Genomic DNA, 13,525 nt, shown 5'->3' with positions numbered 1-13,525 from the left:
AAAGATTCTGGTTTAGAGTAAGGTCTAATTTCTCCCCATACTTTCTAAACTTCTTTTATTTGATTTATTGCTTATAGCCATCCTAGGGGGTGTGGGCTTTCCTTGTGGATTTCATTTGCATATCTAAAGTGGCTAATGATATTGAATAACATGCCATGTGGTTATTATTCCTATCTACACCATTTTTGGAGAAATACTATATTCGGATCTTTTATATCAATTTTGAAAATGGGTTCTTTTATTATTAAGACTTTTTTACATATCATAATGCTATTTATCCATTCATGATTTGTAAGTTTAAAACACAAAAGTTTTAAATTTTTATGAAATTACATTCATCCATCCATCCACCCACCCACCCACCTGTTTTCCTTTTTTGGTATTACATCTAAAAAATCTTTGCCTTTATTCAAGATCATGAAGATTTATGCCTACAGTTTCTTATAAGTGTTTTATCATTTCAGCTTTTTATATTGTTGTACTCTTGAGTTTACAGGGTACAATTTAGGCATATTCTTTCATTTTTTCTTCAGGTGAATATCCAGTTGTCCTAGCATAATTTGCCAAAAAGATGATTTTTTTCTGCTACTATCAAACTATAGATGTGAGTTATTTTCAGAACTCTAAATTCTGTTCCATTTATCTGACTATCTATCCTTATGCCATGATCTTGATTAGAGTTGCTTTGTCCTAAGTTTTTGTACCAAGAATTATAAGACTTTAAGTCTTTTTAAAAAGACTTTTGTCTATTTTGGGCCTCAGATTTCATTATAGATTTTAGAATCGGCTTATCGACTTATACAAAGAAATCAGTTGGGATTCTGAGCAATATTTTTTTGGGTAATCAGTCAAAGAGTAGAAACATGTTGACAATATTAATATAATTTTATAACCACAAAGGTTTTTCTAGTTGCTTAGATCTTTTAAACATTCTCCAAACAATATTTTATAATTTTCAAAGTGTAAAATTTTCACTATTTGTTAAATGTATTTCTAAGTATTTTATTCATTTTGATATCATTAAAACCAGAAGTGTTTGGTTAAATATTTTAATTGCTCTATGAAAGTACATGCAAATATAATTGATTTCCATATACTCTTGAATTCAGCAATGATGTTAAACTCTTGAGATCTAAGTTTTAAAATGTATTTCTTAAGAGTTTTCTACCTATGATGTCATCTCAACAGAGATAGTTACACTTTTTCTTTCTGATCTGGAGTGTATGCATGTATTCATGAGTTCATTTAACGCTGTTCCTTATTTGCTCTGGCTAGAAAGTCCAGCAGTGCTGCACAGGTATGACAGCAGAAGACATCCCTGCCTTGTTCTTTTACTACTTTGTTCTTTACTAAAAGTAGGGAGCATTCCGTATTTTCTCATTAAGTGGAGTTCTCCTAGATAGCATTTATCTAGTTTAAGAAATTCTCTTCCTCTATTTCTGGTTTGTTTAGGGTTTTTTGATTTTTAATGAAAGCGTGTTAGATTTGGTTAAATCCTTTTTTTTCTTATTGAAATAATCATATAGTTTTTGTGTATGATTCTACTGAGGTAATTGTACTCTTAGGTATACCTTACTGAGTCATGGTGTAAAATTATTTTCATATGCTGTTGGATTTAATCTGTTAGCATATTTTGAGGATTTCTGCATCTATATTCTTCAAAGACATTCATTTATTGGTTTTTTTCCTCTCTTGTAATACACATATACCACCTTCTTGCATGCTATTTCAAGCTTCTGCCACAGGAGACTAAGCATAACAAATGTCACTAACATACCACTTCTGCTATGTTCTCCCATCCTATCAAGACTTTAAGTTTTGTTTCCTAACACAATTCCTTTACCCTAGAAAAAAAGACTTTTTCACTATCCCACCAAACATATTTTTAATATCTAAAAATATGTATTTTGAGACAAGGTCTTGCTATGCAGTTCAAGCTGGCCTTGAGTTTACTTTGTAGCCCAGGCTGGTCTCTAACTTGCAATGATCCTCCTGCCTCAGCTCCCTGAGTGCTAGGATTATAGGCATGCGCCAACCATGTCTGGCTTGTTTACAAATATTGATGTTTTTGTTTACACTATTTCTCCCTGCTGTGTCTACTTTTCATTAATGCCAATTTTTATTTCTTTTTATTGCTTTTCTTCCTTACCAATCAGTATCCCTACTTTTATTGAGGTTTATTTAGGCTTGAAAGATTAAATAAATTATAGCATTTAAAGCTATGCAATCTTTGCATAAACAAGTAATTTTATACATACTTTGATTTAGCACCAATTATTCATCTATCTTCCTATTAAATGATTAAAAATGAAAATGCACATTTTACCTCCTTTGTTTAAGGTGGTCAGCCTGATGCCTGTAACACTATACTTGACACACAGGAGAATGTCAACATTTATTGAGAAAACAGACTACTCTTATCCACCTAGGCAGTTCCAACTTCCCTATGAACATGAATCATTCATAATTTTGCCTAACATGTTTGCTTGCTTCCTTAGATTCTTATAAAAATAATTTTCCATAGAGATATTTAATATTTTTAAAATTTAATTTTACTGGTATAGTTTAGAGATACATAATGATCACATTCATCAAAGGGAGTTTGTATCTGTACACAATATGTTTCAAATTCTGCTCTGCTTTATTTGTTGTTATTTCAACTGTCTATGTTTTATAACCGAAATTATAAAGTTCTAGAGGGCAGGTGCCATAGTGTATTTTTCACACCTCTGTTACTGGATAGCTGGAAAACAGTACATGGTCAACAGTCAATGAATACTTCTGACTAAGGGTAGGTTAGATAGTTTAATAGAAACTTAGAAACTTTGGATTTCTAGCTCAGAAATTGGTAAGTGATAAGGATCACTAGCTGAAAATTTTAAACTTTTGACTTCATGTTTTGCCTCCTCCTTGAGGAAACTAGGTTTCTGTCTGAGCACAGTCTGTTTTTCATGAGAACATTCTATAATTTTTAATACTTACAAGGCTTATTAAAAACTCTGATATGTGTAGAGTTCAATGTACCCCAAAAATCTTTCCATTATGTCATACTTGGTGTCTGAATGTCCCTGCCAAAGCCTTATGCAGTCATGGGGGCAGGCTTCTAGAGTTTGTGAATGATTCATGGTACAATGTATGGATTATGGGTGTGAGTGTTACACTCAAGTGGGTGTGGCCGTTACTTTTGCTGCTTCTGCCACTATTACCCTCTGCTTTGTGCCACTCTGCCTTAGAGCCAGCTGAGCCAGCTGGACTGAAACCTCCACAAACTATGAGCTAAATAAACCTTTCTCTCTTTAATTTTAGTTATCAGGTATTTGATCTCAGCAATGAAAGAAAAGTAACCAAGACACTTAGTGAGAAAAAGTAGTTAAATACTTTTTATCCTTCTCAGGTCTAGATTTTAAGAAACTCAAAGTATTCCATCACCGCCCTTCTTATTTATTTAAGGGTCTACTGGAACCCATATTTTATTGGAGTTGTGTTTATTGTCTGATTACAAGTGGTCTATTCATAGGTGCCTTTAAAGAGAAACAAATACCCAGCATAGCAACACCAAAGAGAGGTTACTACATGTACATTGTCCAAAACTCCCATCTCCTTTCATAACTACAGCATCATACAACTTTTCATCTGGCTTTTTCCATTCATGCCTATCTCAAGATAGAAAGCACCAAAACACATTTGGATATCAATATGCACCCTCATGCCAATTTTATTTTCCACGTATGAATCCTATCCCTAACCACATGTATTTTCAGAGTAAACAATGTCTGTATTTGTCTTTTCAAAATTGTAATCCCATAAAACATCAGTTACTATACCCTCACATAGTTAAAAATCTCTTTCCCTCCTCTTTACCTTCAAAGTCCTATTTCCCTGTATTCCTAGCAATCCATAGGATGAGTAAAGAAATCTACAAAAATTTTTACCTTCAGATTCAAATTTTACCTTTAGATTGGAATTACTTAAAAGTAATTCCAATCTAAAATATCACCAAAACAACTTTTGCCTCTACCACCAATTTCTATGCTTACACTCAAGCGTCATTCACAGCAAAACAGGTCTGTGTTATAATTTATTTTATAATAAAGTTTAAAAGCATCCAAGTAAACTATATTAGCTATGCATGTAAGCTACTTCGATATTTATATATTCTATATTGTACTCATACAGTAACTTAAAATATCTGTATTTTCGAATGGAAGAACAAAAATATTTGCAAATTTACTAATTTATATTCATAGAACCTATTGCTTTCTTCATATTTTAAATTCTCTCCAACACTTTATATCAATCTCAAAAACCACAATCTTGTCTCATTTGGCACTTTTTATACTAAGGATGCAGCAGGTTCTAGAAAATGAATTGTTTGAAATGGAGAAGGTAGAACAAGAACCTTCGGAAACATAGGATTATGGGCATTACACAAGTTTCAAAGTGTAAAACTTTAAACCACTAAACATTATATAGTACCAGAGGTGCAGGTGGGATACAGTAAAAGATGGAAAGAAAAAAAATCCCCTATGCCCCAGAGTTTTAAATAATGAGAAAATAAAAAATGTTGCAATAAATAATTTCAAAAATAAAAATAGGTAAATTGGAAACACAATCATAGGTTGTCATTTCACTAAACGAGTTTATTTACGAAGTTGCTATAATGAAAACAATACATTTTGACTCACAAAGTATAAAAATATTGGTAAGGTGGAGGTATGAAGGTAAGTGCAAGAGTTTCAACCACACCTATAATAAATGGTACATGAATAGGGCTACAGCACATCAAGTGACAGCACATCAGGTTTTTCAGAAACATGGCTAGAAATAGCAAAAGAAACCACTTGTAGAGGTACAAGCTATTGCAGGATGGAGTGGGGGGGGCTGAAGTTAATTTTATGTATTTCATTAAATAATACACGATATTAAAATTCATATAAAAATAAGCTAATCATTTCATGTTAACAGGTTTTAACATGTTAGCTATAATCTTCATGATTTTATAGATTACAGAGAGACTACATATCTTTCATATTTCAGTCTAAATTTCTCTACTACTTTAAAAGTACAACAAATTATATTTCTTTATGATGTTACTTTTGTGATTGTAATTGAAATAAACTGTCAGGGAATTTTGTTTTCAATTATTCCTTAGAATGCCTAATATCGATAGGTCTAGGAACATTTACAATGATTTTTATAGTTTCCTTTTCTTGTATAAAGATGATCTTCATTATTTTTCCCTAAAATATTTCATGGATTAAAATTCTTTAATTCTATTTATTTACAACAGCTTCCTGAAATACAGTGGCAGATGTAATTAAACAATCTTCCCTACTAATTTGTATTGCATCTTTTGATTGTACTACTAACACAAGATTCAAATAACTGGGCTTTTGTGGGATCAGGACCATTCAGTAAAATCTTTTGAAAGGCTAAACCTACGGGGTTAATCACCACAGCCCTGCTAACCACACACTGGGGGAAAGAAATCAAGGCTGAGCACTAGAGCTCTATTTGGTAATAAAATTAGAACTGTACAACTGGCCTTCACTGTAAAGCTGTCTAGGAAACTCACTCGTACCTCACATAAATGGAGGGAACCAGGAGCTAAAAATCTTAAATAATGTGGCTGTTGTATGAATCCTGTAGACCCAGTGTATTTATGGAGATTTGACCATAGAATGGGACTGTGAACTCTGGAAATCAGCTACATACGAAAATGCAATTTATACTCTGAAATGCATTTTGGCTTCTTAAATATTAAATGTTTATTTCTCTGATATAGTTTCTTAGACTGCCACATGATGCATAGTGAAATAAGATAAGATTAAAAGGAAGAAGCTATATACACATATGCTGGTAGCCCAAAATCATGAAAGCAACAATGCTGGGACAGTGAAGACCAAGAAGTTGAAATCAAGGCCCTTGGCCCAGCAGCCTTACTTCTCCTAGTTCAAATTTTTCAGACCAAAAACACTGGAAACACTTTGTTTAGCACGGGACACAATTTGCCTAAATCATTACCAGGTCATTTTATAACTCAGAAGAGGTTCTTTTTAGCTATGAACTTCCAAGTATCAGTTCTTCATTTAAATAAATTTAGGACCAAATACCTGAAATATTTGTTGGAGAAAAAATCCTTAGGTGACCTAATTATTTTCACATCTGTTTCTCTTTTTTTGGTACTGAGAACCAAACTCAGTACCTCACACTTGCCAAGCAGATGCTGTGCCACTGAACTATATTCCTGGCCCTTTACATCTACTTTTAAAGATGTGCATTTTTCTTCCCTTTGTTTACAGTATAGATATATTTTTTCTACTGAACACCTATCACATTCCTAAATAATTTTAAACTTAGTCTTACAAGTTAAACCTTGCCAAATGATTGCCCAAAAATATTAACACTCTAAAAATAGTAATACATGAATATATGTGACACCTTTTTACTGAAACATGCTGCATAGCTTACTGCATTAGTGCAGTGTCTAATGGTAGACTGAGTACAGTTAGGATATTTACTCACCTATAATTCACTAAGAGGATTCTTTAGAGTTCTAATAATACAAAGATACATAATTGTTACAATCATGTATCTCTTTCTCCACTTTGCGAATAACTCAGCCAACTGTGTTAAGAATTGTTAAAAATCGCAGTAATATAGTTATTATTTTAGATTAACACAGCATCTCTTTTTATATAGTATATTTAAGGACAGGCTGCTGCATCTTACACATAGTGAAGGCTGTGGCACAAGCTTTGGTAGAAAAACAGTAATGCAGGGGCTGGGGATTTAGCTCAGCGGCATAAGTGCCTGCCTTGAAAGCATGCAGTGTGAGTTCAATCCCCAGTACTGATAAGAAAAAACAGTAATGGTGGCACTACTTGATTTGTATCATATAGATCTGTTAATATTTGACATTTTTTAGGTTCTTTTCTTTTTTTTGAGGTAGTTTTTTACCATTTAGTAGAGGCTGTTCTTGAACTCACCATGAAGCCCAGGTTAGCCTCAATCTTTATAGCAATCCTCCTGCCTCAACTTCCTAAGTGCTGCGATTACAGGTGTATGCCACCATACCTGGCTTAACGTAATTGTTTTAAAGATAATCAACTATTCTTTTTAAAATGACCATGACTTGTTACAGAATATTCTATGTAACTAAAATGTCTTTTCATTCTTAGACTATCAAATGTAAGTTCTAGTAATAATGAATGGAATCATATACTTTCATTTCTAGAAAATCTTTTCTCAATTTCTGAAATGCTCACAGACATATCTCACCAGGTTTAGAGACAGCAGCAAATTTATTCTGTCTCATTACAGCCTGCACTGCTCAATCAGAATAACTACATGTAACATAAGCCTTAAAATTTTAAAGTATAATAGAGTCCATGTTTTTCATGATTGTTAAGAAGGAATAAAGAGCCACAAATGCAATTTAGAAGCAGAAAAAAAAAGAGTTAGTTTATAGAACTGTGAGAAATGACTCAATGTTCATGAAATAACAATTATTAATCTAACTCAGAATATTCTCTATTTATTTAAATTGAACCTCTAATAGGCAACAGAAATATGTAGCTACATAGTTAACCAATTTTTTAAATTGTATGAAGTTCTAAAACAAATCATTAATCTTTGAATTACATTTCTTTCATATATAATATTCATAAAATTGGCACAAATAACACAGGAATCTAAAACATTCTTTTCTAACCAAACTGACTCACAGAATTCATGAACATATATGCAGGATTACTTTAAAATCTTGTTTTCCTATCATATGATTTTTATACTCTATAAACCATATTTCTGACTGAATAAAGCATGTTTTTTGACTGTGTAAAGCATATTTTTAAAAAGTTAATATTTTGGAGAATAAAAGATGAGCAAGTTACAGAATCTCCATTTACAAAAGTTCAAAGCTTCATCATATTGAAACCTTTGAAGAATAAAGATGACTGAGATAATCCATGATCTATGGCAGAATGGGAAGAGAACTGAGTTGAAAGATCTAAATTGAACTCTCAGATGCATCACTTTTAAAATACGCATGTGTGATGATTACAAGCAAATTGTCTATCCTTTCTAAGGCTCCGAAGTCTCCTGTAGAAAATGGCCCGAAGTTCATATTCACCTCACAAGGTTATTTTGGTATATTTGAAGGTATGTGGGTTAACTTATTGAACAAAGTTGATCATACTGCCTCACAGTAAGTAGCTCTCGAGTGAATATCTCCTTCCTTACATCCTTAGTAAACAGTTTGGAGCCTTCTATATAACTTATAGCAAAAATAAATAAAAAAATCATTTGGATATACTCCAAATGATTTATAACAATTTTTTTCACAGATAAACAGTTTCTTAACCTGGATTCTTACCGAAAATATACCCTAAGTACCCATATGATAAAAGATGGATAGAAACAAAAAATAAAGATGGCATATCATGAGAAGCATCTAACAAGTGGCATTCTTTGTTTTAAGCTGACACAATTTGTGGTTATAATATAGGCTTCCAATAAATACTGGGCAAAAATTAAATTTCTATGCAGGCAATCAACTTTTATGATTGTGTCCATTCTTCATTGTACATGGGAAACAAATGTTTTACAAGTTATTTATTGAAGATATTATAGTACTTTTCCAAAGTTTATTTCCAAAAGAAGCCCTAAGCCTTGTAACATACTTGGGTAAATGAAAGCAATACTAGGTTTCTGATATTACACTGTAGATATTCTACAGATAATAAAATCATAATTTTAATAGATTCTTCTGAGATTAGGACATAGCAATTTTATAAAGTTATATGATAAACAAAAGGAGAGAGGGGCTGGGGATTTAGCTCAGCGGCATAATCGCCTGCCTTGCAAGCAGGCAGTTGTGAGTTCGATCCCTGGTACTGATAAAAATGAAAAAGACAAAAAAAAAAGGAGAGACTAAACAAATTTTCAAATATAAAGAACATCAATCCAAGATGCTTTATTACTATATTTTGGATAAAATTAAATATAGAGTAATTAGTAGAAAGCATTTAGATTAATTATAGTTTTCCTATTGTAAAGTTGGCATAAATGCTGTGAAAGTTTAATCAGAATCAGGTAATAGTTACCTCTGTGGCTTTGTTTGATGGTTCCAGTCCAGTCATATTTGCTACTATCAACTGATGTAAGAGTTGAACTTGAGCCACACTTAAGAAGAAGTCCAGGTTTGTAGTTATATTTACTTCCAAAGAATGGCCACACACTAAAATCTCCTAAAGGAAAAAAGGATGTTGAATACAGATTAAGAAATATGATAGCATTCTATATTGATAATTTACTATTCTTACTTATTTGACTATTACTACTTTCTAAGTTATCTGGGACTCAAGTTCACATGTTAATGAGGAAAGCAAAAATGGTAAGCACAATCACTTGGTATAACATTAATTTAATAAATTTTTACACGTTTTTGCTATATTCCAGGCCTTGAGTCAGATACAAAAAGTCTAACCAGAATTTTTCACCTTTTATATCTATTTGGCTTTTTCAGACCTCAAACTACTATTATTGTTTTAATATGTAACAAACGATGTCATTCGGTAGCAGAATTTTGTTCACCAATTCAAATGAAACAATATTTACTCAGCATTTCCTAAGTACCAGCACCATGGGAGAGTACTTGAAATATAGAATAAAGCTGGCCTTGAAGGGTACTCTGCTCTTGAAGATGTTATAATCTAATGAGGCAGACAAATAAAGACAAGCATTTACAATTGCAAATACCATGTTATGGACATTCTCAAAGGGATATACTCCAAATGATTTATAACAAACTAGAGTGCTGAAGCCAAAGATAGCTAGACTAATTAATTTTCTTCTTTAAAATGCTAAGATTTTGGCAGCATTAGGCAAACATCTATTACCTAATCAGTGCTGTTCTGAATTACTAAATCACTTATTACTGCAAAATGGGTTAGGGTAGGAAAACAAATAAAAACAACCCAGAAGCTTCTCTTAATAGGCAGAAATCCTGGCTCCTATCTGATACGCAAGTAGACAACATTCAAATGCTTTGAAAAATCCAACAAATTTTCTCTGTATTAGTGGCATTCAAAGGAATGGATTCAAGGATAGCATGGCTGCCCAACTACAAATTAGATACCTGACGGTGGCTTTCAATAAAGCCATGAAGAACAACATTCTGACATGACTATTCTTTTGTTAGTTTTAAAAAAACTTTTTCTCCACGAGTCTTCTGTATTCACTATACTTGGAGTTCCTACTGTATTCTTTAACAACGGTAAAAAGAGAAAAAGTACACTGTTTCCGAAGTTTTTAAAACTTCAGAACAATTTTAAAATTGTCACTGTAACATTTCCCAAGAGGATGAAATTTTGTACTAAAATATCTTAAGTCTATCAGTAAAACATGTCATATTAAAACTATCAAATGATTGATCCTGTAATAGTAGGTTAAGTGGCATCAATGCTATTGGTAGAATCAGTATCTAATATAAAAAACTATATATTGCTTTAATAATTATTGTCTCTTGATCAATTTGATCCTTGAAACAACCTGGAGAACAAACTGGCAAGTCTTATATATGGCAACTAAGGTAGGTGAAAGGAAACTGATGAACAGGAAATTTAAAGTGCATGGCTGAAGATGACATCTTTTAACATGAAGCTGGGTTTGTCATAGGATTCAATTTTCTGAGCTCTAACTCCCTGCTATAAACTTTCTAATAATCCCTTCAAATTAGAAGACATGTTAACTAAAATGAGATGGTATTTTAACAGTCTAATGCATTCTTTCATTTGAATTTTGTGATGAGACTTATTTAAGAATTTCAAGAAAGAGTATTTTCAGAAAAAGCCTATTATGGTTTATACCTAATGCCCCCCAATTGCTCATAAGTGGGGCTTCTGAATGGTGATTGAAGCACGGATGTTATAGCTAAACGTGGTGGCAGGTGGTGGGGCATAATCAGAAGAGGAAGGTCAGTGGGGCGTGATCTGATAGGTGGTATTTCCCTTCCAGGTTCTTCTTCCATTCTGTCCCTTGGCTGTCCCCTCCTACCTTGGAGCCGGCACACTACGGACTAAAATGTAGGCCAAAGAAATCTTTTCTCCTTTAAATTGTGAGTATTGGGTATTTTGTCACAGTGATGAGAAGGCAAGATAAATTCTTAATAATTAGAAGTGATTTTCTTTCTTTTGTTCTTTTTTTTTCTGGTGCGGGGGGTCAAAATTAACATGTGAGACAAGCTTTCTTCCACTAAGGTACAACCTGGCTCTGCTACTTCATTTGTATAAGTCAGATATAACAAGAAATTGAAGCAGTTCTAAAATGTGATTCCAGCCTGGTGTGTGGATGCAGTGGTGTAGACCTGTGATTCTAGTACTAGATAGGCTGAAGTACGGAAATTAGAGTTTGAAGTGAGCTTGGGTTACAGTGAGTTCAATGCCATCTTTAACTCGTCAGTGAGACCATCTCTAAACAAAACAAAACAAAAGACAAAACCCAATCCCAAAAAACAAAAACAAAATTTAATTCCAATTTGTATATGAATTCATATTTCACAGCAGTACCTACAGAAAAAAAAGCCACTCGTAAGGCGTTTCATGTATTCTAAACCATATTCTTAAATGACTATGAGATAGTAAGACATATAATCTTCATATACCATTTTTGGATACAAATAAACTTTGCCTAACTCAACCTTCCCCACAGAGCTATCACAAACACCAAATAAGACAATAAATGCACAAATATTGTCTTTAAAAATTTAGAGAGAAACAATGTAGTCTTATATATGACTAGCCCAGGAAAGGAACAAAATTTAAAATTTACAATTGGTTTTTTCCTGACTACATATCAGCTTCTTACAGTGTAATTTTATAAACAATTATAAATTGGGCTGTCTTAAATCAGGGAATTGAATGACTCCTAAGTATTCAATCTCTTCCTAATTTTCTGAACTTTTCGTAACAATCACCTTTAGCATTTGAGAAGGAGCAAAGTATTTATAATGTGTTCAGCATAACAAATTTCTATTAAGATTTTCCCCTTTAGGTTATGGTGGTTTGTACTATTATATTTCTTTCCAGGCATGAAAGCAGTACATGATAATAATCAGAACTGAAACCTGGGCCCACCAGTTAACACTAATTGAGTTAATCTCTTTTGACCTGAGCTTCTTCACCTATAAAATATAGATAGTATCTAACTCGTAAGGATGTTGTGAGTACTAAAGTAACCCATGTGCAACTCACTATGTAAGGTAATCTATGTGAGGATTCGATGTCATTATTATGGCTACTGTCATTAGAAAGAGGCTGAAGAAGCTGAGTGTACAGGATATAGCCAGAACAGTTGGCTGAGTCCACACCTGCCTATTTCTTATTTGTGAAAATATGGTACATTGGTTAATCCCTCTAGGTCTTAGTTTCCTCATTTGTAAAACATAGACAGAAATAGCTGATAGGATTATTATAAAGATTAAATTAGTTATTACACAAAAAATAAATTAATAGTACCAGAGAGTGCTTACTATAAATTAGCTATGATGGAAATTGCTATTGTTATTAAGCCATTTTGATTCCCCTGTGAACTGAATTACTCCCATTATTTAGACTAAAATTAAATCTACATTATGTTCTAACCTCAGTATGAAGATTTTCTGGAGAAATAATTTTGGTGAAAATGATGGCAGGAGCTCCAGTTATTCGGACAGAAAAATCTGTCAAAATGGGGGTCAAAATTGCTCTCCTTTCTTGATGTCGCCTTATGCTAAAAGACAAAAACAAAAACAAACTATTACTCGTCATTTCACCTTTGCAGGGATAATTTCATTAAATTTATATGTTTTTGTGCTGCAACATATAACAAAATGATAGTACATTTTTTTACTGAGTGCCTCATTCTATATTTTTAGTCACAATATCTTAACTTCATTTCTGTAAATCTACACAAGACAGTAAAAAATACGCACTGAGAAATTTAGATGTAATTAAGAAATGAAAATTAGTGTCATCCCAGAATGTTTCACCAAATTAGTTCTGTTTTTAGTTATTTTTGTTCTTATTTATGTTTTACACTTCTTTGGTTACAATCACTAATCTTACTATTGTTGGAATTTTTAATAGTTTAGTAGTTTAACAAGTGCTATCTTTCTAATTTTGTTAGGTTTATGAGCATATCCTCTTAATTTCTCAACTTTTTTCAAGCTCTAGAAACCATTTAAGTTTATGGATTATTACAGCCTGTGCAGTATGTTAAATGGTTTTTGTATATGAACCAAAGCTTCCTGAAAACAATCTTGTATGAGAAATCAAGAGCATTATTACTCCCACATTACCAATGAGGAAATAAAGTTTGGGCACTGGGTTAAGGCCACCCAACGGGAACAAAAGTTCCAAAATTGGACCTGAAGGGCAAGCTGACACCCTAAGAGCTTTTTGGTCTCTTTTTAAATTATTTATTCATTCTGACCTTTGATCAATGATTTAGCAAAATATTTCAACTTGGCATTCAAAAAATCATT

General features: G+C 32.6%; 1 protein-coding gene across 8 annotated transcripts in view; it reads right to left on the bottom strand.

The window, feature by feature from the left end:
- Nucleotides 1-13,525, bottom strand: part of Vps13b (vacuolar protein sorting 13 homolog B) — a 683,809-nt gene that overhangs the window by 265,258 nt on the left and 405,026 nt on the right. For all 8 annotated transcript variants that reach the window (XM_063257835.1, XM_013143877.3, XM_003479878.5 and 5 more), the window contains 2 exons: nucleotides 12,645-12,771; nucleotides 9,108-9,251 (listed from right to left, as the gene is read on the bottom strand). In XM_063257835.1, coding sequence (XP_063113905.1) covers nucleotides 9,108-9,251; nucleotides 12,645-12,771 — 271 coding nt within the window. The remainder of the gene's footprint in view (nucleotides 1-9,107; nucleotides 9,252-12,644; nucleotides 12,772-13,525) is intronic.

The sequence above is a fragment of the Cavia porcellus genome, unplaced genomic scaffold (genome assembly GCF_034190915.1).
Source record: "Cavia porcellus strain 051 isolate PalLab524CR breed Dunkin Hartley unplaced genomic scaffold, mCavPor4.1 scaffold_10, whole genome shotgun sequence".
NCBI classification, from domain to species: domain Eukaryota; kingdom Metazoa; phylum Chordata; class Mammalia; order Rodentia; family Caviidae; genus Cavia; species Cavia porcellus.
The sequence above is the reverse complement of the archived record's forward strand: the minus strand, read 5'-3'. Positions and strand labels throughout refer to the sequence as shown.